This window comes from Equus przewalskii, chromosome 1 (genome assembly GCF_037783145.1).
Source record: "Equus przewalskii isolate Varuska chromosome 1, EquPr2, whole genome shotgun sequence".
NCBI classification, from domain to species: Eukaryota; Metazoa; Chordata; class Mammalia; order Perissodactyla; family Equidae; genus Equus; species Equus przewalskii.
In genome coordinates this window covers 13,078,240-13,099,290 of record NC_091831.1, presented here as the reverse complement: position 1 = coordinate 13,099,290, position 21,051 = coordinate 13,078,240, and the positions used below count along the sequence as shown (strand labels likewise).

Genomic DNA, 21,051 nt, shown 5'->3' with positions numbered 1-21,051 from the left:
TTGGCCCTGAGAACTTAGAACAACCCCCAGACATTGTCCCCAAACCCAGATCGCCCTTACCTTGAGGCCCGTCCTCAAGATGCAGCTCAAGTGTCTCAGCTCCTAGCAGCATTTTCCAGCGGGTAGACTGTAGATGTGGATCATTTGAGAAGCTCTGTGAAAAAAACACCTCTGTGGTCAACTTCGTGGGGGCAGTGCTGCATGCCACGTCTCCCCCTTGTAAAGATTCACCCGGCGTGTGAGCATATTAAAGGCTCACAAGTCTTGCAATAAAGAAACCTGTTTAACTGCTAAGAAAGCATCTCCCAAACTTATTTGACTATAAAAACTTTTTTTTTTTTTAATTTCACCTCCTGCTGAATACATCTTGGGCTGCAGAACACATCCAAGAGTCTTCACAACCTGGCTTCCTCCTGCTCCAGCATCCTTTCTCCCATTTCCTCTTGCACAGCCCCCACAATGGGCTCCAGCCACGCCATTTCCCAGTTTCATCTTGACGTCCACACCTCATTCCCTTTGTTCAGGCTGTTCCCAGCAAGTCCCTTCACCTGGCAGGTGCTGCCCCCTACTCCTCTTGCTCCCTTCTGTGTCCCTGCTCAGCCCAATGCCACTGGCTACACAGACCACTCCTACCTCTGGTCAGGGGCCATCGCTCCTACCTGGACGGTTTCTGAGCTCACTGGCCTGTTGTGCTTCTTGGGTCTGTGTGGTGAGTGCTTCTGTGCCCCGGTGAGGGGTTCTGAGGAGCCCGCCTCTCAGAGGGGATGACAGCACATCAACAGATCAGTCGAATGCAGGGTGATGGGAGCAGTGGTGGGGGGGGGGGGGCCGGGGACGGTCCTAAGAAGCTGCCCCTAGACCAGTCTGGGTGAGCCAGGGAGGCTGCTGGGAGGTGAGGCGGCTGAATCCAATTTTAATGTGGTGAGGAGGAGGAAGCCAGGTACAAATGAAAGGAAAGGAGAAGGGCCTCTCATGGGCAAAGGTATAGAGCAGTGGTTCTCACCCAGGGATGTTTTGCTCCCTGGGAGACATTTGACAGTGCCTGGAGAGGTTTTTGATTGACACAACTGGGAGGATATGCTACTGGCATCTCATGGTAGGGACCAGGGATGCCACTGGACATCGTATGATGCACGGAACGGCCCCCACAACGAGAACTGTCTGGCCCAAAATGTCAGTGGTTCCGAGGGTGAGAAGTGTTGGTCCAGAGGTGGGGAAGGGTGTGGGGTGGTCAGTTTTGTGGGAGTGGAAAGAGGGGGCAACTGGGACCTTGTGGGCAGCAGGGCCTGGAAACCACGCTGGGGAGTTCGACGTCATCCTCACGGCAGTGGGGAGCCGTTAGGGCTCTGAATGCCGTTTGTGGTTTAGGATGATCCCTCTGACCACACGGAGGAGAATGGGGAGGGGGAAGGCCTGGAAGCAAGAGCATCCAGGGAGCTGCCACAAGAGCCATGGTGGCGATGGGGACGCACACGGGGGCAGCCGCGGCCATGGGGATGAGAGGTACAGGGGCCCTGGGAAATGTTAGGAGGAAGCTCTCAGGGGACAGCCAGGTGTGCGAAGTGAAGGAGAGCGGGCAGGAGGAGTCCCAAGTGACTTCCTCGTTTTCATCTTGAGTCACAGAGTGGGTAGAGGGCCCCCGCGAAAGACAGAGCCTTTAGGATGAGGGTCATTGCTGTAGGTGGCAGGGTTGTTAGCTCATTGGGCAGAGACGATGGCATCTGCTCTCTGTGTTCCCTGCCCCAGCACAGTGCTGGACACATGGCTCCCAATCATCATGAGTTGGTTTGAATGAGACAATGAGGAAGCCCTGGGAAGCTTCCTTTCGTGGGCCCCTCATCTCTCCTGCCTCGTGTCTCTTTCTGGGGAGCCGACGCTTGGCTGGCTTGTGTCCCGTCGTGTCTGACATGGTATGTTTGCTGGGAGTCTGGCTGGAAAGTCCCTGCTTAAAGTTAAAGCTTGTGCCCGGAGCCTATTTCAAACCCCGGCCTGAAGGCTTCCACCCCCAGAGGCCAAGTCCACTCCTGGGACGCTGCCCAGAATCCCGCATCAGTGGCCCATACATGGCCAGCTCTGCTCTGGGGGCCCATCAGAGGACACCGGCCCGGGGTGGGCTTTGGAATGGGCTGAAAGCTGTTGGAGATCTAACAGACAGGCAGCAGAGTGCCGTGAGAAGGCGAGTTGTAGAACCCAGGTAGACCTGGGTTCCAAGCCACACTTGGCCCCTTTCAGCTGCGTGGCCTTGGAAAAGTTTCTTCTCCTCTTGGTGCCCCAGCTTGCTCACCTGTCACGTGGGTGGGTAGTGGTAAGGGTCAGAAATACCAGCAGAAACTGGTACATTAGACTCTCGCTCAGCAGTGGCTGTCGTCTGGCTTTCCCCTCCCTTGTCTGTGCTTTCGAAATCAGGCTGTTGAATGAGGAAATCATTCAGACACGAACTCCAGCTGTGGAGTTGTGAGAGGCCGAGGAGGGGTCCAGAGGGCCCCCAGCCGCAGAGAGCTTGCCAGAGAGGCTGGACTCATTAAAAGGCAATGCATTAGTCAGGATGATTAATACGAGCTGCCACAACAAACAACCCCAAAATCTCAGGGGCTTCACACAACAGAGGTTTCTTTCTTATGCACAATCCAACTGGGGCTTCAATTCTCCCGGGTGAAGACCAGGGGTGTTGGCTGCTTGTGTGGCAACACTGGCTTGAAGATGTTGTCTCATGGCCACTGCCAAAGGAAAAGTGGGGGGTGAGGGAGGCACACGAGCTTTTACTGCCTTGTTAAAGCTCCAGAGGCCAATGAGGGAGTCTGGGGGGGTTCAGGGGGGCAGATGGAATGTTGCCTCCTCCCTACATCGCAGTCCCTGACCCCCAAACTGAAAACATTGTATGGCAAGCTCGTCTCTGAGACAGCCATGTATGTGGCTTGTCCTGTGGATATTCTCCTGCTTGTCAGCTCAGAGAAGCTGCCCAGAGGCCCCCTGGTCCAGTTAGACATGTGTGCCGGGCTCTGTAGCGATCTGGGCAGCTCACCTTCCAGGCACCTGCAGATCAGAAGTGATACAGGTGGGGCTGGCCCAGTGGCGCAGCGGTTAAGTCCGCACGTTCTGCTTCTCAGCGGCCCGGGGGTTGCCAGTTCAGATCCTGGGTGCGGACATGGCACCGCCTGGAATGCCATGCTGTAGTAGGCGTCCCACATATAAAGTAGACGAGGATGGGCACAGATGTTAGCTCAGGGCCAGTCTTCCTCAGCAAAAAAGAGGACTGGCAGTAGTTAGCTCAGGGCTAATCTTCCTCCAAAAAAAAAAAAAGAAGTGATACAGGTGACAGGTGTTCTGGGAGCAGGATTGCTTTCAGCTGGGGTGGACCAGGAAATGTTGTTAATTATAATAATGATAATAATGATAGGTCATCCTGAAAACAGTATTATGTGTTGTCTGTCGCTACAGATTTCATTTTTTAAATGCTGGCTTTATAAAGATATAATTCATATGTCCTAAAATTCTCCTTTTTAAATTGTACAGTTCACTGGTTTTTAAAATATTCACAGAGTTGTATAGTCATCAACACCATCTGATTCCAGGGCGTTTTATCACCCCCAATAGAAACTCCAGACCCATGAGCAGTCGCTCCCTATTTTCCTTTCCACCAGCCCCTTAACCACTAATCTACTTTCTGTTTCTATGGATTTGCCTATTCTGGACATTGCAAATAATGAGGATCATACAATATGTGGACTTTTGTGAGTGGTTTCTTTCACTTAGCATGTGTTTTCAAGATTCATCCATGTTGCAGCTGTATCAGTATTTTATTCCTTTTCATCGCTGAATAATATTCCATCGTATGGATAAACCATGTTTTATATATCTTCTCAACAATTTGTGGACGCTTGGGTTGTTTCCACTTTTTGGCTATTATGAATAACGCTGCTATGAATGTTCATGTACAAGTTTTTGTGTGGACGTATGTTTTTCATTTCGCATGGGTGTATACCTAGGAGTGAAATTACTGGGTCATACGGTAACTCGACATTTAATCATTTGAGGACTAGCCAGACCATTTTTGAAGCGGCTGCACCATTTTACATTCCCCCCAGCAGCATGTGAAGGTTCTAACCTCTCTACTTCCTCACCAACACTTGGCATTTTCTGTCTTTTCAATTTTATTTTTCTAGTGGGCATGAAGTGGTATATCTCATTGTGGTTTTGGTTATATTTCCCTAATGACTAATGATGTCGAGCATCTTTTCATGTGCTTATTGGTCATTTGGATATCTTCTTTGGAAAGATATCTATTCAGATCTTTTGCCCATTTTTAAATTGGGTTGTTTATCTTCTTAACGCTGGATCCTAAAGAGTTCTGTGTAGATTCTAGATACAAGTCCCTTATCAGATATACTATTTGCAAATATTTTCTCCAATTCTGTGGCTTGTGTTTTTACTTTCTAAATGGTGTCCTTTGAAGCCTGAAGGTTTTTCATTTTGGTAAATTCAAATTCATTTTTGTTACTTGTCTTTTTTTTTTTAAGATTTTATTTTTTTCCCTTTTTCTCCCCAAAGCCCCCCGGTACATAGTTGTATATTCTTCGTTGTGGGTCCTTCTAGTTGTGGCATGTGGGACGCTGCCTCAGCGTGGTTTGATGAGCAGTGCCATGTCTGCGCCCAGGATCCGAACCAATGAAGCCCTCGGCCGCCCACAGCGGAGCGCGCGAACTTAACCACTCGGCCACGGGGCCAGCCCCTGTTACTGGTTTTTAAATGACTTGTTTTCACTTTGTCTTATCTCTCCTTATAAGAAACACTCTGGGTTTTTGGGAAAAAGGCGTATATGGGGACAAAGTAAACAAATCGTAGTGCATATTAGGTCCATGAATCTGTCTTCCTCTAGAGAACCAAAGCCCCATTGCCTGTTGCAAAGAGCAGGGCCAGGCCTGGTCCTTCGCAAATGTTCCAGCCCTTCTGTGGGCCCTGTGTCCAGCACTGCTATGGCATCTTATAGACCTGCTCTTGAATCTTCCCAGCAACTCCCCAAGATGCGTATTAGTGTCCCCATGTTACAGGTCAGGCAACCGAGGTTTGGAAAGGGAAGAGGCTGGTTTAGAAGAGTGGAGGCAGGGCTTAGGGGGAGCCTCTGAGTGTTCTGCTTGGTGGTGTGGTTTGTAGAACATCTTGCCGTGGTTCATTTTAATTGGGCTCATGAGCATCTGTGCCAGGTCTCCATCTTTGAACTGCTCCACCCCAGTCACTAGGCCTGGCACGTGGTACCCAGGTTCAATGTGGTTTTACTAGGGAGTATCAGTGGAGCCCAGGGGAAGCTTAGACCAGCGGAAAGGGCATGCGTGGGTTTCCTCTGACAATGAAGTGGACAAGTGGGTGGGAGCAGACCTCTGCCATGAATGGGCTTGGCATCCTCTGTGGGTTGCTGGGAATGCCCCAGGGCAGGCCGCTCTTGGAGAGCGTTTCTTGCTGGAGGCCCGTGGCAGGATATTTTTCTCTGGGCCTTCCACAGACGCATGCCTCTTTGTTCGTATGAACAATGATAGGGTAAAGAAGGCAGGGAAGTTTGTTCTTGTTAAGGGGAAATTACCCATCAGCCTGAGTTCCTGCACAAAAGAAATCTATTCCTAGGACTTGTTTGGCTCTCCGGAAAACATCCACCTGTTAAAAAGTAAAGAGCTTGAATGAAAGGAAATAATAATTACTCCAAGTTCCTCTTTCTCTGGCCCCCTGCTCACTTCAGTGGCGCCTCCTGTTCCCCACCCAGGCAGCAGCACAGGGTTCTGAGCTAGCCCAGGCAGGCTGGCTTCTCAGCAGGGGACAATTCCTCTGCCTCTGAGGCAATCAGCAGCTTCAATCTTTGTCCTTAGGATCACATGGGACCCCAGTTCTGCCACTTTCCTGCTGGGCATCCTTGGAGCCTCAATTCCCCCATCCGAGTATGGGGATGATAACAATGGCACATAACGGGCTCCTGACCGTTGGTCATTCTCAAAGCACCTTTGCCGTTTTGCTCTATCTGCATACCACACTTGCAGTGATTTATATAACATTTTTCTTTAAATCAACTCATCTTTTAACTGAAAATAAAATGAATTTTAAAAGTAGACTTCGTATCGGGAACATGCCTGGAAAACCAGTATTGATTTGTCGTACAAAAAAGTAACTGGGAAAATTGACATCAAATCGCAGCTAGATGTTCTTTTGCCTCCCTAAGGCCCTGAGCCTCCTTTCTGTTTGTTTTGAAGGGAGATTAGCGAGTATTCGAGATGTGTTAGCAAGGTGATAGCGCCACACCGAGACTCTCTTTTTGATGATGGGAAGCTTGAAGGAGAATTGAAAAGGGAATACCTTTTTCATCGAGTGATTCGATCTTAAGTGTGGCCCTGCACTTCCTAACACTGTCTTATCATTTTTGGAAAATGCTGGGCTGACTACCTACTTCCCAGCTGTGAGGCATTTTATAAGTACTGGCCGTTGTTGGGAGAGACAGCGTGACCTGCAGCAGAGACAGTGGACTGGGAGTCAAGTCCCTTCCCAGGTCTCTCTTCTTGGGGTCTGTGGCCTTGAGGGAGCTGGCGTGGAGTCCACCTAACCATCTAGCGAGCCCTTGGTCTCCAGGGCGGCCCAGGCTCTGGGTGGCCTGGGCAGATCCCTCCCTTCCATGTGCCTGCCCATCCAGCCACTCGCTCAGGACCCAGCCTTTCATCTCTGCTGAGATTGCTTGGGCCTCAGCTGTCTCCCAGCACCTGGAACAGCATCTCTGTCCTGTCATCCATGAATCTGGTGAGCTTGGAGTCCATCTTTGCTTGAGCTCCTCCTGAGCAGGGCCTGGCTGGGCTGGCTGGGCAGCGGGGCCATGCATCCTGGCTCTTCCCACTTCCTGCCACAGCACTGCGAAAGGACTCAAGGCAGGAGAGGATTGAAAAGAAAACTTGAGAAAGGAACTTCCTGGAGTTTTCTCAAGAAGCAGAGGTGAGGGCAGGGGCTGGGCCTCTTTTCTCTTCCATTTTTGGGAGCAGCAGAGACAGGAATTCAAAACAAATAAACCCACATCTGTGCTTACTTGCTATCCTGGGGCAAGACAGAAGGGAGCTAGCATTTATTGAGCAACTACTGTGTGCCTGGAGCTTCACGCTCCATGTTTTACTCCATCCTCAGAATAGCTAACTGAGAGGAGAAGAAATGGGGCCTCAGAGAGGTTAAGTAATTGCCCAAGAACACCTAGCTAGGGCCAGAGCAGGGAACTGAACCCAGGCCTGCCCTCTTCTTGATGCAGGCTTGGCAAGCTGAGGAGTCGGAAGAAAGGTTTCTTGGACTCTCAAGGTCTGGTAGTAGTGCTCCTTTATTCAGAGAGTAGCGTAGGGACAGGACCCATGGGCAGGGAAGGGCTGTAATGAGTTGAGGGCAGGGCTAAATTTATAAGGCATAGGTATGTGAGTTATTTCTTTATAAGACAAAGGAAAGATCATGTAAAAAGTCGTTAAAATGGTATCAGTGCAGGTGGGGTCTGGTTATCTGGTGATCCTATAACTTTGGGTATGAATCAGATCGGATCAGGTCAGGACGTCCTATGCTTCCCGGTGGATGATATAGATCGGTGTGTAGGGCAGGACGCCTTGGGCTCCTCTCCCTGGGGCAGCCTTGATCCTCATCATTCTCACTCCCTGCACAGACAGATGCCTCCTCCTCGGGCCTCGGCTTCCCATGGCTAGAGTGAGGCGGTTGGCTTGGAGGCTGTCTGGGAGGCCCCCTCCACTCTCACCGCCTATAATAATGATACAATCTGTAGTCCCAGCTCTTACTGTGTGCCAACACTGTTCCGAGGGCTTTAAATAACTCACTTAATCTGCACATCTACCCAATGGATTATTTTCTCCATTTTAAAGATGAGGAGATGAAGACACAGAGAGGTTAAGTAACTTGCTCAAGGTCACACAGCTGGGGTCACACAGCTGGGGTGGGGGAAGCCGAGACTTCACTCTCTGCCCTTGACCCTACCCCAACCTGCTCTCCTAAAATAACCCAACCTGGCTCGCTACTTCTCATGTCTCCTCTTAACTGAGGGATTATTAATGACTCAGGAGCACTCACCAGGGAGCTGTGGTGCTGTTTGGACAGGAGTGAGGGCTCCTGGGCCATTTCACATGCGCCCCGGTGTCTAGCAGCTGCATCGCTCCCCATGGAGGGCCCCTGCTGCCCCAGCCGCCTCTGAGTCAAGGCCCGGGACTCTAGAATTCCAGGTACATTAGGAAAGGATCCAAGAGCACATCTCAGGGACCGTTCCTCCAGTTCACCCCAAGGGAAGGAGGACACCACCTAGAGGGGGCCGTGGCGCCCCAGGGAATCTCAGGGGCCACCCCGTGCAGGGCCTTGCAGACAGCGTTAGCTGCAGTTTCCAGTATGCAGAGACGCAAAGATCTGCTGTGGTTAAGCAGCCTGGGAGCCAGACACCCCCCCCACCCCCCAGGCCCTGGCTCCGAGAAGAACGCTTATGACTCCATGGAACCCAGTTTTAAAACCACCGAGCTAAGCCAAACTCCTCATTTCCTAGATGAGGGAACTGAGGCCCAAAGAGGGGCTGGACCCTCCAGGGTCACATGGTTTGGAAGAGGAGACTGGAACGTTCCTCACTGGGCTCCATAGCCCTGTGCTAGAAGCATGGCGAGAGGGCACCGAAAGCAGTGCTTCCTGACCTTGTTTTCCAGTCCCCGCTGTGGCTGGTCTGCACCAGGACCTGCATCCCTCCGAGGCTCTCATTCCTTGGACCAGTACGCGTCTAAATGCTGAGCCGTTGGTTGTGTCCGAGCAAAGCAGAGAAGGCCACTGAGGCTGTGGTTCCACCATTTGAGCATCTGTGCTCTTTAGGTGGAGATGCCCCTGAAGAGGTGGCACTGAGTCATTAACGCTCTCGCTCTTTTACTAAGGCTGGGTTTTAATGGGGGAGGTGGGCAAAGTAATGTTAATTTAGCACCTACTGTATGCTATACGCTTTACACCTCTATTTCATGCCATCTTCATGGCAGCCCTGTGTAGTAGACACAGTTGTCCCCTTTTTACTTTGGGCAGGGGTCTTTAGCTACTGAGAGTGAAAGCTGGGAGAATTGAAAACAGGGACTCAGACACTGGGACGCAAACGTCCACGCCAACTTTGATTTACAATAGCCAAAAAGTAGAAACAACCCATGTGTCCATCCACAGGTGAATGGATAAACAGAATGTGGTATATCCACACAATGGAATATTGCTATTTATAGCCATAAATAGGCATGGAGTTCTGACACATGCTACAGCAATGGATGAAACTTGAAAACATTGTGCTAAGTGAAAGAAGCCGAACAGAAAAGGCCACATGTCGTATGATTATTCCACTTGTATCGACTATCTAGAATAGGCCAACCCATCAAGACAGAAAGTAGATTAGAGTTTACTGGGGCTGTGGGAGGAGGGAATGTGGAGTTACTGGGTACAGAATTTCTGTTTGGGGTGATGAAAAAATTTTGGAAAAAGATGGTGGTTGTGGTTTGACATTATGGATGTAATTAATGCCACTCAATTGTCCACCTAAAAATGGTTTAAATGGCAATTTTTAGGTTACATATATTTTACCACAATGAAAGAAAAAGAACAACCAAGAAAGCTTGGAGCTGAGACAGAACCCAGTCTCTCTGATTCCAGAGCCTGTGATCTTTCTCCTCCACCATGTCGTCTTTTCAAAAGTTAACCAAAGACAAAAATCCCCCCAGATCAGCTTCCCAGCGGCTGCACGAAAGAGCAAGTCTGGGAGGGCAGGTGGGCTGACGTCTGAAGGACCTGCTCGCTGGCCACTCCCTCCTGGCTTCTGTCCAGCTACTGGCCCCGAACCTAGGCATCTACTTCCACTTTGCGCTGTGTCGTTAGCAAGTTCTCATGTCGCGGTCTCTCTGTGCAGTGTTTTTAACAACTGGGTAGTTGTCCTTCAAATAGACATACTTCTGTTCCTCCCCCAACCTTTCCTGGAAAACAAATTCTCTTTGCCCGAAGGCTGATTTCTTTTCGGTTCCTCCTGACAGCCTCCTTGAGGCTGATGTGCCAGCTGGGGCTCCTCAGAGCAGGCTCATCTGGGTCCCTTTTCCTTTTTCATGACCTTCCAGGTCAGAAAATTGCACGTTCCTTTGATGCTGGTGGAGCCGGCTCTGCCTCCGACCCCCGATCCTGTGTGTGTATAGTATTTCCTGTCCAGAACCCCTGTCTTTAGAGTGGCTGGAGACAGAGAAAGGTGCAGGCTTCCTGAGGACAGCCCCACCCTGTCCCTACCCAAGTTCCGCTCCGGGTGGGCAGCAACATTGGTCTCTCGGGTGCCTGTGCTCCGCCAACCCATCGTGTGGCCTGACAGGCCCTCCCCGTTCGTGGGCCCTGGGCAGAGAAATGACATCATGGGGGGGTTGGCTGAACTCCCTGGATCTTAGGAGATTTCTGCCCCTCCTTCACTCCCAAGCCCTGTGGAATGAAATCTTCACTGGAGAAAAATCTTCCAAGGCCAGGATATTTCCAACACGATTTTAGAGTGCAGCCGATTTGGAAGCTGTGGAATGGGAGGGTGTTCTGGAAGATGGAAACTTGGCTTGGCGTGCCCTTGCCTCTCACACGCAAAGAATGAAGAACACTCCCACTGTGAGCGTTCCGCACCCCAGCCCCTTCGCACCAGAGCTCCTCGCAAGAATTACCTGCACGTGGCTGACCCAGAGCAGAGTTGGCTGGATTCAAACCCCTCGCCAGGAAAATCCTGCTTCTCTGGGTTCCAACAGCCAGTTCGCAGCCTGTGTAAACAGTGTCATCTCCCATCACACACTTGGGGCCATAGGTCATGACCAGGGATTATCGAATTGACAGAGCCCGACTGGCCCCGTCCAGGCACATTTTGTTTCGTTAATTATCCTTTTCTGCTTTTGACGTAAAGAGTCAAGGTCTGGGTCAGGGTTGTTTGTGTATTTTCCTTTCTTTCTCATTAAAGTTGCCCAGCTCTCAGGGCCCCTAGCTAAATTCTGCCAGTGTTTAAAAATGTCCTCTCTCGCTTCCTGACCCCTAAAAATCCTTCATCCTGATTTCTCCGAAGCCTTGAACAGCAACGGAAATATGGGTCAAGATCCTTTAAGCCCCATCTGCTTTTCCCTTCTTGAAGAGTTGTGGCTATTTCTCAAGGGCTGTGTTTCTTCACTTTGCTGACCCAGGGAACGTGACACAGTGTGACCTAGGGTGGCCAGGGCAGCAGGGGCACCACAGGAAAGGGCTGGAACCCCGTGAAGAGGGTTTGCTCAGAGTGCTTCTTGGCCTCATGGCCCCTCACACGGTTGGTGATCTCTATAAGCCTGCTGTCTGTTTGGGGTCCTCAAAGGCAATCCTGCCATCTTAAATTTGTCCAGAAGTGTCAATTTTGCCATAGGAAAACACTGATTCTTTCAGAGCCCTGATCTTCTCAAAATACTTCCCAGTGTGCAAATGCCAGAAGTCGAAGGAAGGAAGCAAGAGTCTTCCTCATTGTCCAGCCAAACCCCCTTCATCCTGTGCGCCTTGGTCAAACCTCACCTGAGTCATGTAGCCACCTGTGTCTGATGAGGCCACCTCTCTGAGTTCTCCCTCCTGGGGGCTGAAAGGCTGCAACACACTGGGCTGCCCACAGTCCCCACCAGCCTTGAACTCCTGCCATTGGCCAAGTGAGTTGGTCTATGAGGTCCTTAGGGTGGAGCTCATGACCTGGGCACAGAATGGACATTCAGGGAACCAGTGTGGCTGATGGACTGAATCAGCAGGGACCCCAGCTGGAGAAGCAGCAGGCTCCTTCCTTTCCTTCTGGACGCAGCAGTAGCCCCACCTCTTCCTCTGCTTGCAAAGACAACTCCCATCCCTTGCAGTGTCTTCCTGGCCTGGCAGAGTAACCGGCCATCCCCAGGGTCACCCCCAGATTGGTGTGAGAGATCACTGCCCAAAGTTAAGGAGATGGCAGTGTGGTTGCGTGTGTCTGTCGTAACGGGATTGTGGGCCTTACAGACGACGCTGGGCTGCTTCCCAACACAGTGTCACTGCTTCCTCATCTCCTCCAGCCGTGAGAAGCCCCAGAGAGCCCCATGAGCCCCTCGGAGTCTGGGTCTTGGCTGTTCATCACAGAAAGATAAAGGTGCAGATCAGGCTCCATCTTCCTAAAGGCTTGGTGGCAGTCGGGCAGGAGGAGGACTCCTGGGCGTCCCTGTGGAGAAGGCCCCTTTGAGAAATGAGTGCTGTCTGTTGGAGAAAAGAGAAGATCAGCGTTTTGTGGAGGCTGAAGCTTAAATAACTTGAGGAGTGTCCTCTTTAAGAAAAAGAATAGAACGTAAGGTACAAAAGTGAGCATTTCCTGAGACTGGAAAAAGAAATCACAACAAAAGACTGGAGCTTTGGAGGTGCAGGTCCTTTTCATCGGAGATCTCAATTTACTGGAAGTGCTTATGTAGAAATGTCTCCCCATTGAAACCTGGCTTCCTCTCCCACCTAGAATGTTCTGTCGCTCCCAAGACTGCAAGAAAAGGGCCCCAAATCCTAAGCAGAGGAAGCTTAAGAGTGAATCACCGCTGACTGGAGACGGAGCCCACCCTGATGGGAAGCAGCGAGCATCACCTCCCCTTAGAACTTAAAAGAAGCACAATGGGACTTACCATTTTTCCAGCTTTTACCCCAAGGACCTCCAGCCACCTGCTGCCTGAACAGCCATGTGTCTGCCCAATGGGGCTGCGTCTGGCACGGTGCTCAGGCCACGCCGTCCACCAACCAGGCTAACCACATGGATGCTCAGGAGGAGTTGGGGCTGTTTCGGCTGCAGGAGTGAGACATCAGGCCCAGAGTGGAGGAAGCCACGGCGCGATGACACTTCACGCACGGGCGTTGGGCCATTTATTTTCCCCCAATGATCAAAGAAACAACACCCTGCCTTTTTCCTTTGATTCTCTTCTTGTTTGGGGCGCGTGGATTGTGTCTGCTGCCTGGCTGTGAACAGAGAGAAGAAGTGCTCCAGACGGACACTGGGTGCACCGTAGTGGCTTTTCCACATGGCGCTGAAGGTTTTGATTAAAGAGGTGGAAAAATGGAGCTTTTTCTTCTTGTCAGCCAGGCTGTAAATCAACCTTGGAGTAAGGAAATGCTGCCCAAGGCTGCTGTTCGGGGACCTCTCTCCTTTGTCTTCTGGTTGGGATTGTATAAGCAGGTTTAATTTCAAGCCAGGATTTGGGGTTGGAACAAGCCCCCATTTGCCCACCTCCTGCCAATCCTGCTTTCTTCACCCAGTTCCCATCCCTGGAGTCGAGCAAGCTGGGCTGAGTTAGTTCACGGAACTCAGAACCAGCCAACTGGAGGGTGTGGGGAGAGAAGCGAGGACAGAGGAAGCCCCAGTGACTTGGGCAGCATTTGCAGGGCCCTCTGAGCGTCTGGCCTTGACTCTGGTTTCACAGATGGTGACTAGTCTGGATTCTTGGCGGCAGGTGGTAGATACTTAACTCCCGGCTGCTCAAACAGAGGGGGAATCTATTGGAAGAGTGAAGGATAGGATCCAATGAAACCAGGCACCTGAGCTGAGGAATGCCCCCTCCAGGCCTTCTCCCAGGGCAGCTCCAGCTCCTCCCCCAGCCGGCCCCAGGCCTCCAGCCCACGGTTTCTGCCTGAGAAGCACTGACCCTCCAACCAGCGAGAATGAGAAAACCCCAAAGGAGAACTCTGACTCATCCAGGTGTCATGAAGGCAGGGAGGAGACCAGATGGCCTCATGAAGGCTCTTCTGCTGGGCAGACTCCCTTGCTCTCAGCCTCCCTGTCCCCTGCTCTGGGAGTGCACGTGCGCACACACATATTTCGCAAATATATTGAGCGCCTAATCCATGCCAGGAGCATCATCAGTGCATTTCAGCAAAGTGGACTGGAGAGACGATAGGCTTGGGAGCCAGGCAGGCCTGGGTTTGAACCTCAGCTCCACTGTTGTGGATTCTCTCTCCGAGCTCGGATCGGGTACTCGCTACTCACAAGCATGGTGCTCCACTCTGCTGAGGCAGGAACAACAACATTCCCGCCCCTCAAGCTCTCTAAGGCTCAGTTTCCACATCTGGGACTCTGGAACAACCAGTCCCACGTTGCGGCATTGCTTTGGGGAGCAACAGAAGTATACATTTGTGGGGAAACTCACGTCGAGGGGCCAGGGACTGTCAGGCCAGCCCCTCTCCTGGGGGCCCACCACTGCCTCCAGGCCTGGCTCCTGCTGGAGGCTGACTGCCTCCGCTGCCCCCACCCACGGCTGGCCCTGGCACTCTGTGCACAGAGCTTCCCGCAGCTGATGCAGATCCCCTCGTGAAGGATCGAAGGGTGGCCAGGGTATGGCTGTGGGCATGCCTCTCCCCTGTTCCTGTCCTGGAGGAGAAATAGGGGTGGCCCCCTAAGAACGGTTGCCTCCATCCTGGTGTGTGCAGGGCAGGCAAACCCCCAGGCAGCCCCTCGTTTAGGAGGAAGGGGACCCCCCTTGAACCCCTTTCTTCCAGAGTGTCTTGCCTCTCTCCTGCTCAGTTTTTCCTGAAAGCCAAGTCTGTCCATGTAGGGAAATTGCAAATAGTTTACATGGGGAATGTCAGCTATCCACGTATGAAAATATACACATCATTAAGCCCTAAGTACTTGCGTCTGGAGATAGAACGGACCGTCTCCTGGGCTGACCTTTTGTCCACTGACGGAACCGCTGCTAATGAGCGGGAGCTCCTTGGTGGGATGTTTTCATATGTTGAAGTGAGGCGTATGTTGGCCATTAGCCTGTGTGTGTGTGTGTGCACATGTGCGGGGGGTCTGTAGGACAGTGCAATATAAATAGCATTTGCCAAAACATGCAGAGCCCACTGCAAGGCATTATCCAGCCCCCATGGGCATCCAAGGAGGGCTTGCTCTTGAAGGCCACAGTCGTATCCTCCTCACACTATCCGAGAAGGACTGTGGCGTCCTTGGAGGACGTGACGGTGCTTGGGCATAAGGCTCTCTGACCAGCTTGCCTGGGTTTGAATCCTGTCTTTGCTTCCATGCTCTGTGTGACCTTGGGCAAGTTACTTAACTTCTCTGAGCCTATTTCTGCATCTGTAAAATGGAGATAATAATAATAAAACCTACCTTGAGAGGATTAAAAAAGATAACCCCACGTAAAGCTCCCAGGACTTAGCATATGGTAAGTGCTTAAGAAGTGGCAGTGATGATGGTGATGACAATTGTCACTGGGAGGTGGGATTGGGTGGAAGGTCCTGCCTGCTCAGAGAATCATCTTGGATGAGGTTGTGTTGGAAGCGGGTTCTGAAGACTAGCTGGGATTTGGATGTGCCATGATGGAGTGGGAAGGGCTCCTTCCAAGGGAACGAGCAAAAGCCCAGTGGTGGCTGGAAAGCCAGAGCTTGCCCAGGAAACAGTGAGTGTCAGGTGAGAGCACTGGCAAGCAGAGGGCAGGAAGGGGAAGCAGGTCGGGGAGGACATTGGGGCCAGGTCTAAGAAGACGTTGGACTTAGTCCTCTGGCAGTGGGGACCAACGATGCCGTGTGGTGCAGAAAAACTCCCTTAGGGGCCGTTGTGTCAAATGCCAGAGCAAGTGGTATCAGAGACCTGTGAGGGGCCTACTGAGTGCTCCAGGCCAGAGAAGAGACTTCCTGAAACCAGGGCAGTGAGGTGGGGATGGAGAGGAGGCGTGGGTGGGAGGGATACCAGGGCTAAGATTGCTGTGCGCGCATGCTGCCGTCTGTGAAATGGGGACTAGTTGGTTTTGAGTGGGGCCAGTGAGACCGGAGTTCTATCCTTCCCCCAGAGCCGGCTCAGGACCCCTGATTTAGAGTCTGTGCAGCTCAGATCCACTCCCCAACTCTGAGGCCCGCCATGAAGCCGCTCCAGATATCGATCCCGGCTCTACCATGGGCCAGCAGTGTGATGTTGGAGGGGTCCCTTCTCTCAGTTTCCCCATCTCTGCCATGAGTGGTTGAATCAGTTAAGCCTTCTGTGATCTCTGCTCCATCTCGGGTCCTGGATCTCTGAACAAGTATAAGGCATGTGTTTCCAGAAGGCCCTGAGGGTGGCACCAGGGGCGCTCACTTCAGGATTATTGATGACTACTGAGGAGGTGTGGGGGGTGGTTCTGAAGAACCTTTCACGGCCCTTCAGTCATGCTCCATCCCTACACGCCTCCAGGGGCTGTTTCCATTTCCACTCTGACATCCTGAAACAGGAGGCCTTGAAGTCGGGAGAATCTTTGGAAACAAGGTCCTCAGACATGTGGAGATTCTCACTGATGCAGGAAATGGTGTGCCTTCCTCCTGCCAGTCATCGCGGTGCAGAGGGAGACAGCAGTGCCCAGGGAGAGCAGGTGCAGCCGATGGCAGCTGCACTTGGAATGCCACCCCTGGGGCTGATTCAGCAATCAGTGGCTGCCCGGGGAGAGAACCAGCCCCCAAGAGATAGCAGCACACCCCGTCAGCTGTTCCGGCTTATTAACATTCTCTAGATGAGTCCTCCCCGCTCTGAGCTGCACCCCCTACTGCCCCCTGCTCACTCCAGCCTCCAGGCCTTGTCCCCAGCAGTCCCCCTCCACCTGGAAATCCAGCCTCCCCCTCAAGATCCAGCTGTCTTCCCTCTCCAGGTCTCCCTCCCAAACTGATCTCGCATTTTTTCTCTCAACTGCTATTGCAAAGGCCACACTCCTCAGGTCTGAGATGAATCACTTGGTAATTATTTCAGGTGTGCCATCTGGCCTCCCTACTCTTGGAGGACACGGAGGCCGGTCTACCTGTGGGGTGTCTGCGCCAGGAAGCACAGGGGCCTGGGGGTTCAATAGCGCCATCTTGTGGATGACTGCTGGGCTGGCCTCGGCAGAGCTGGGGTTGGGCGGTCAGCCTGCCCTGGGGCTTCAGTCCCTCTCGCTGCATAGCCACTGAGGGTGGGCGTTGAACATCCGAGGGAGGCAGAACCTTGGGTGTGGTGGGTGATCAGCACATGCTTCCTGGACTGAGGACTGAGTAAAGCTCCCCTGGGGTGGCTTCCTACCCAGGCCAGGCCCGTGTCTTCCCCACCACCATCCCTCCCTCCCCAGCCTGCCTCAGTGTCTGAAATGCTCCCGACTGTCCTGCTTGGGTTAAGCACAGAAGGCCCTTGTGAAGCTGCAGTTATGACCCGAGAGGGGCGAAGCCTTGAGCAATTGCAGCACAGGAGGTTCTGGGGTGGTGTCAGCCTTCCCATAGGTAATCACCATTAGCCTGCAGGTCACCCCAAACCAAGCACATGCTCGCTCCAAAGCCATCGCTATGCAAACACAGCTTCACGACAATCCTTAGCTCTTCTATCCAACCAGTCTGCCCCCCAACTAAAATCCTGAGGCCTCTTTAAAATCCCACGGCCACCAGTGCATTGAATCATATACTGGTCGTCAATACCGTGCCTGAATATGGCGGAGGTTTTGATGGAGCGGAGGATGAGAGAGGTCTGGCTTAGGCCACGTGTCGAAGTTTAGGGTCACAGGCAGTGGAGGCTGCATGAGGGCTCTGAGAACTTAACAGGAGGTTGGGGACCAAAGGAAGGAGAGGGGCTTGGAGAGGAGTGAAGATGCAAAGCCCACTGGACCGCTCATCCATTTCCAGGGGCTGCCTGCTCCTGTTCACAGTGGCCTGAAGGGCTCTGCTCAGTGCACTGTGGTGCCCAGGAAAACACCTCTGCAGCCTCCATCTCTTGTTGCCCTACAAGGTGCATTCTGGTTAACACAGAGCGCAGGAGCTCCCTGGATCCCCAGAACCTGTGGCGTAAGTATCAGGAACAGCAGAGAGGGAGTCTGGGCCATAGCGGGAAGGAGGTAAGAAGGAGCGAGCGCTCTGAGAGATTCCCAGGAGGGACTACAGCCCACCAGGCACATGCTGCGTCTGTCCTACCACTGGAACTGCTGGCAGCCTGGCCCCGTCCGAGCGCGGCCCCTAGTTCCTCTGGTGTAGGAGATGGACTCAAGGTCAGCTTCTCATTCCACACGGGCCAGTGGAGCAGGCTCTTTCCCCTCCGGGGGAAGGAGGCTCTTATCCGGAGGTACAGACTTACAGAGAGTAGAGAAAGCACCACCAAGCTTTAATGCCACCGCTGTCCCACCCTCCAGCCTCAGGGTGGAAGAAATGAGGAGAAGCCTGAGCCGCAGAGAGAAGCCAGGTGCAGATTCTTTTGCTCCAAGCGTGACTTCAGGGGTAGGACAGGTGGCCCTGCAGCCCACAGTTCCTCAAGGAAGCCAAGTCCTTTCTCGTCAGGCCACAGGGGGAGAGCTCTCTGGTCAGTGGTCCCGGGCAGATGTAGCCATGTCCCCGAGGCATGTCTTACTATCTTACACTGTCCCAGGTGTTGGCTATGGAGCTCTCCTTAAGGAAAGCTGGGGGTCATCCTGACTGTCCTTCTGGCAGGGCTGGGCAGACTGGGCACAATGAGGTTAGCCAGCTGGTTAGCTTCAGCTTCCCAAGACCGTCAGGAGGCCAAGCACTCGTGGCGGAGCCTCCGGCAGAGAAACCCTGTGTCCAGTCCTTCCTCCAGGCCCCGGAAGCCATGCCACCAAGAGCTAATTCCACACGTTTGAAAGGAAACTTGGTACCTAAATTCACACTGGTACTTGTTAAAGTCAAGGCCTGCCATCTGGAGACTATTGAGTGACCAAAGAAATAAAGTGTCACTTCAAAGTACCGCTGGCCTGAGGGGGCCTAGGCCCCAGGGGGAGTTTTACCAGAGACCTCCACCAAGACGCCTTCTCCCGGTTGCTTTCAGCTCTGCAAATCTCTAAGGGCCTTGGGGCCTTTGGTTTGGTTAGAAATTAGAGGAACATCTTTAACAGGGAGGAGGATGGTACCCATCCTTCCTCCCCACCCTGACCCTAAGCTTCATCCCAGAGGGACAGTCCCTGCTAGAGAGAGCCACAGTGTGCCCAACCCTAGCCCTCCTGGCACACCTGAGTCCTCAGTGCAGTGAGAATGGCAATCCTGTCCAGAGCCCGCCTGGCCTCCCTTCCCCAGCCCACCTCACAGGCCCCCTGGGACCAGAAGGGGTTCGCTTCCTGGAAAGAGATCTGAAATGGCATAGGATTGTCCTGGCTCAAGTCGCAGGGGCTAGATTGCAGGGGGCTGTGGTTGCTGGGGCCCCACAGCCCTCTGAGCATCCTTTTTCTTATGTGATGTGGCAGACCTTGCACGCAGGCTTCGGAGAACCTTGCATTGGGTCTCCCTTTGAAACGAGCTCCCCTGCATGGAGGGGCAAGAGCGACACCCTCTGCTTCCATTGATGCAAATAACAAACGTCCGCTGAAATGCCCCTTTGAGTAGGTGCTGGTCTCACCCTCCTGGCAGGTTTGGGTTTCCGTTCCCAACTTAAGCTGGCCAACAGCTTCTTATTGCCTTTTTATTGGCGAAGGTGTCACTCCCTGGAGTCACTTGAAAGGGGTTTTGGTTGGAATCGCTTAATCTCTTCATGTTGAGCCAAAGGCTGAGTTTAAACCTGTGGTCGTTAAACCAAACGCATTATTACCCGCTCATTAACTCCCGTCAGGGCTTGGACTGTGGGCAGCATCCCCAGAGCCCTCCCGCCAGCCAACCCCAAAGAAGGAGAGTGGTGTGACTTCATGCGCACAGCTGGGTCCCTCCTAGATCCTGGACAGCCCCTCCCATCTGCTTAGGAGGAAGCCGAGTGGCTGAGAAGGGAGCCCAGTTGGCTGTCCTCTGTGCAGGTGGGAGGGCCCGTGAGGAGGGGGAGGTCTGAGGCCAAATGCTGCTTTGCCTCTGACCTCATCCTCTGTGAAACCTTTCCCAGATGACCCCACCCCGCAATGATCTCCCCCTTCTCCGAACCCAGCGGCTCATTGCCCTGAGCTGCGTCATCTTCCATGTAAGTTCTGCCTGCTTCTGCTCCTGGAGGGCCTCACAGTGCCCTGGTCAGCCCCAGGGCTAAGCTCACACCTCAGGGGCCTCCTAGGAGATGGTGTGGGTGAGGGAAGCACAGGTGGCCCAGACGCCCCACCACCTCCAACCAGATTCGCTCTAGACCCACCCAACCTGGGTTCAAATCCCCTCTGTCACTTACTGGCTGGGTGACCTTGGGCAATTGACTTAACCTTTCTGAACCTCAGTTTCCTCATCTGCGAAGTGAGCATCATAATAGTATCTGCCTCACGGAGCCTTAATGAAGATTAAATGAAATAATGCATGGAAGGTATTTCATTCAGAGCCTGAGCAGAGTGGACCGCAATATTGATAAAACCATTGCTACCCATTATATTATTTCTATTGGTTTTAAATATTGGGTCTACCAATAAATTTCATTTGGAAGAGGAGAAAAGAAGTTTGCTACTGAAAGAGTTTGAGAGCCGTTGAGTTCCAACCAGTTCATTTTATACACCGCCACAGATAGCCAAGAGAGGCAAAAGAACTCTTCTGTTAGGATATTACTTTATTTCACTTAGGTCTTACTGGAGAAAAAGTGCTTTGAGGCCGAGGACCACACTGACTTCACCTTTTAACAGCCCCCCACCCCACCCCAATGTGCCCCACACTGGGCTGGGCCTACTGTGGGCAAGGGCGCCCTCCCTGGGTGAAGTCTGATGACAAAGTGGTGGTACATCTGAGTGCATGCAGGTGTGCAACTCGTGTGCCTCTTCTGAGGTCCAGGAAATGGTTCTGTTTCTCCCATGGCCCACCCACTCAACATCTCTCGTCTTTGCTGACCCACCTCAGGTTCAAGGGCATTTCCTGGCACAACACATTGTGCCATCTTGCTCAGTAACAAATATTACCGTGGGCACCAGTTCTGAGCCGGGCTCTGGATCCTGCAAACCAAGGTTGTATCAGCTCTCCTTCTGAGGCAAGTTTGCCCATGGCCTTGGGGTTTGTTCTAGTATTTGATTGCTCTGAAGTAGCCTGCAGTTATTCATCCCCAAGAGACTCAGCTGCCAGAATTCCCGAGAAAGTTCCCCAAGTCTTAGAAGCAAAAATCCTACAATTATCAATTCCCAAATTTCAAAGGACCCGTAGGGCGTCTCTGGAGCATCTCCTTCC

At 52.5% G+C, this 21,051-nt stretch overlaps 1 protein-coding gene across 9 annotated transcripts in view; it reads left to right on the top strand.

The window, feature by feature from the left end:
- The window catches only part of GRK5 (G protein-coupled receptor kinase 5), a 219,855-nt gene that overhangs the window by 166,391 nt on the left and 32,413 nt on the right, over positions 1–21,051 (top strand). For 4 of the 9 annotated variants that reach the window (XM_070588542.1, XM_070588463.1, XM_070588857.1 and 1 more), the window contains one exon: positions 17,626–17,784. The exons of the other annotated variants lie outside the window; for them this stretch is intronic. In XM_070588542.1, the coding sequence (XP_070444643.1) occupies positions 17,626–17,784 (159 nt within the window). The remainder of the gene's footprint in view (positions 1–17,625; positions 17,785–21,051) is intronic. 9 annotated transcript variants of the gene reach the window in all.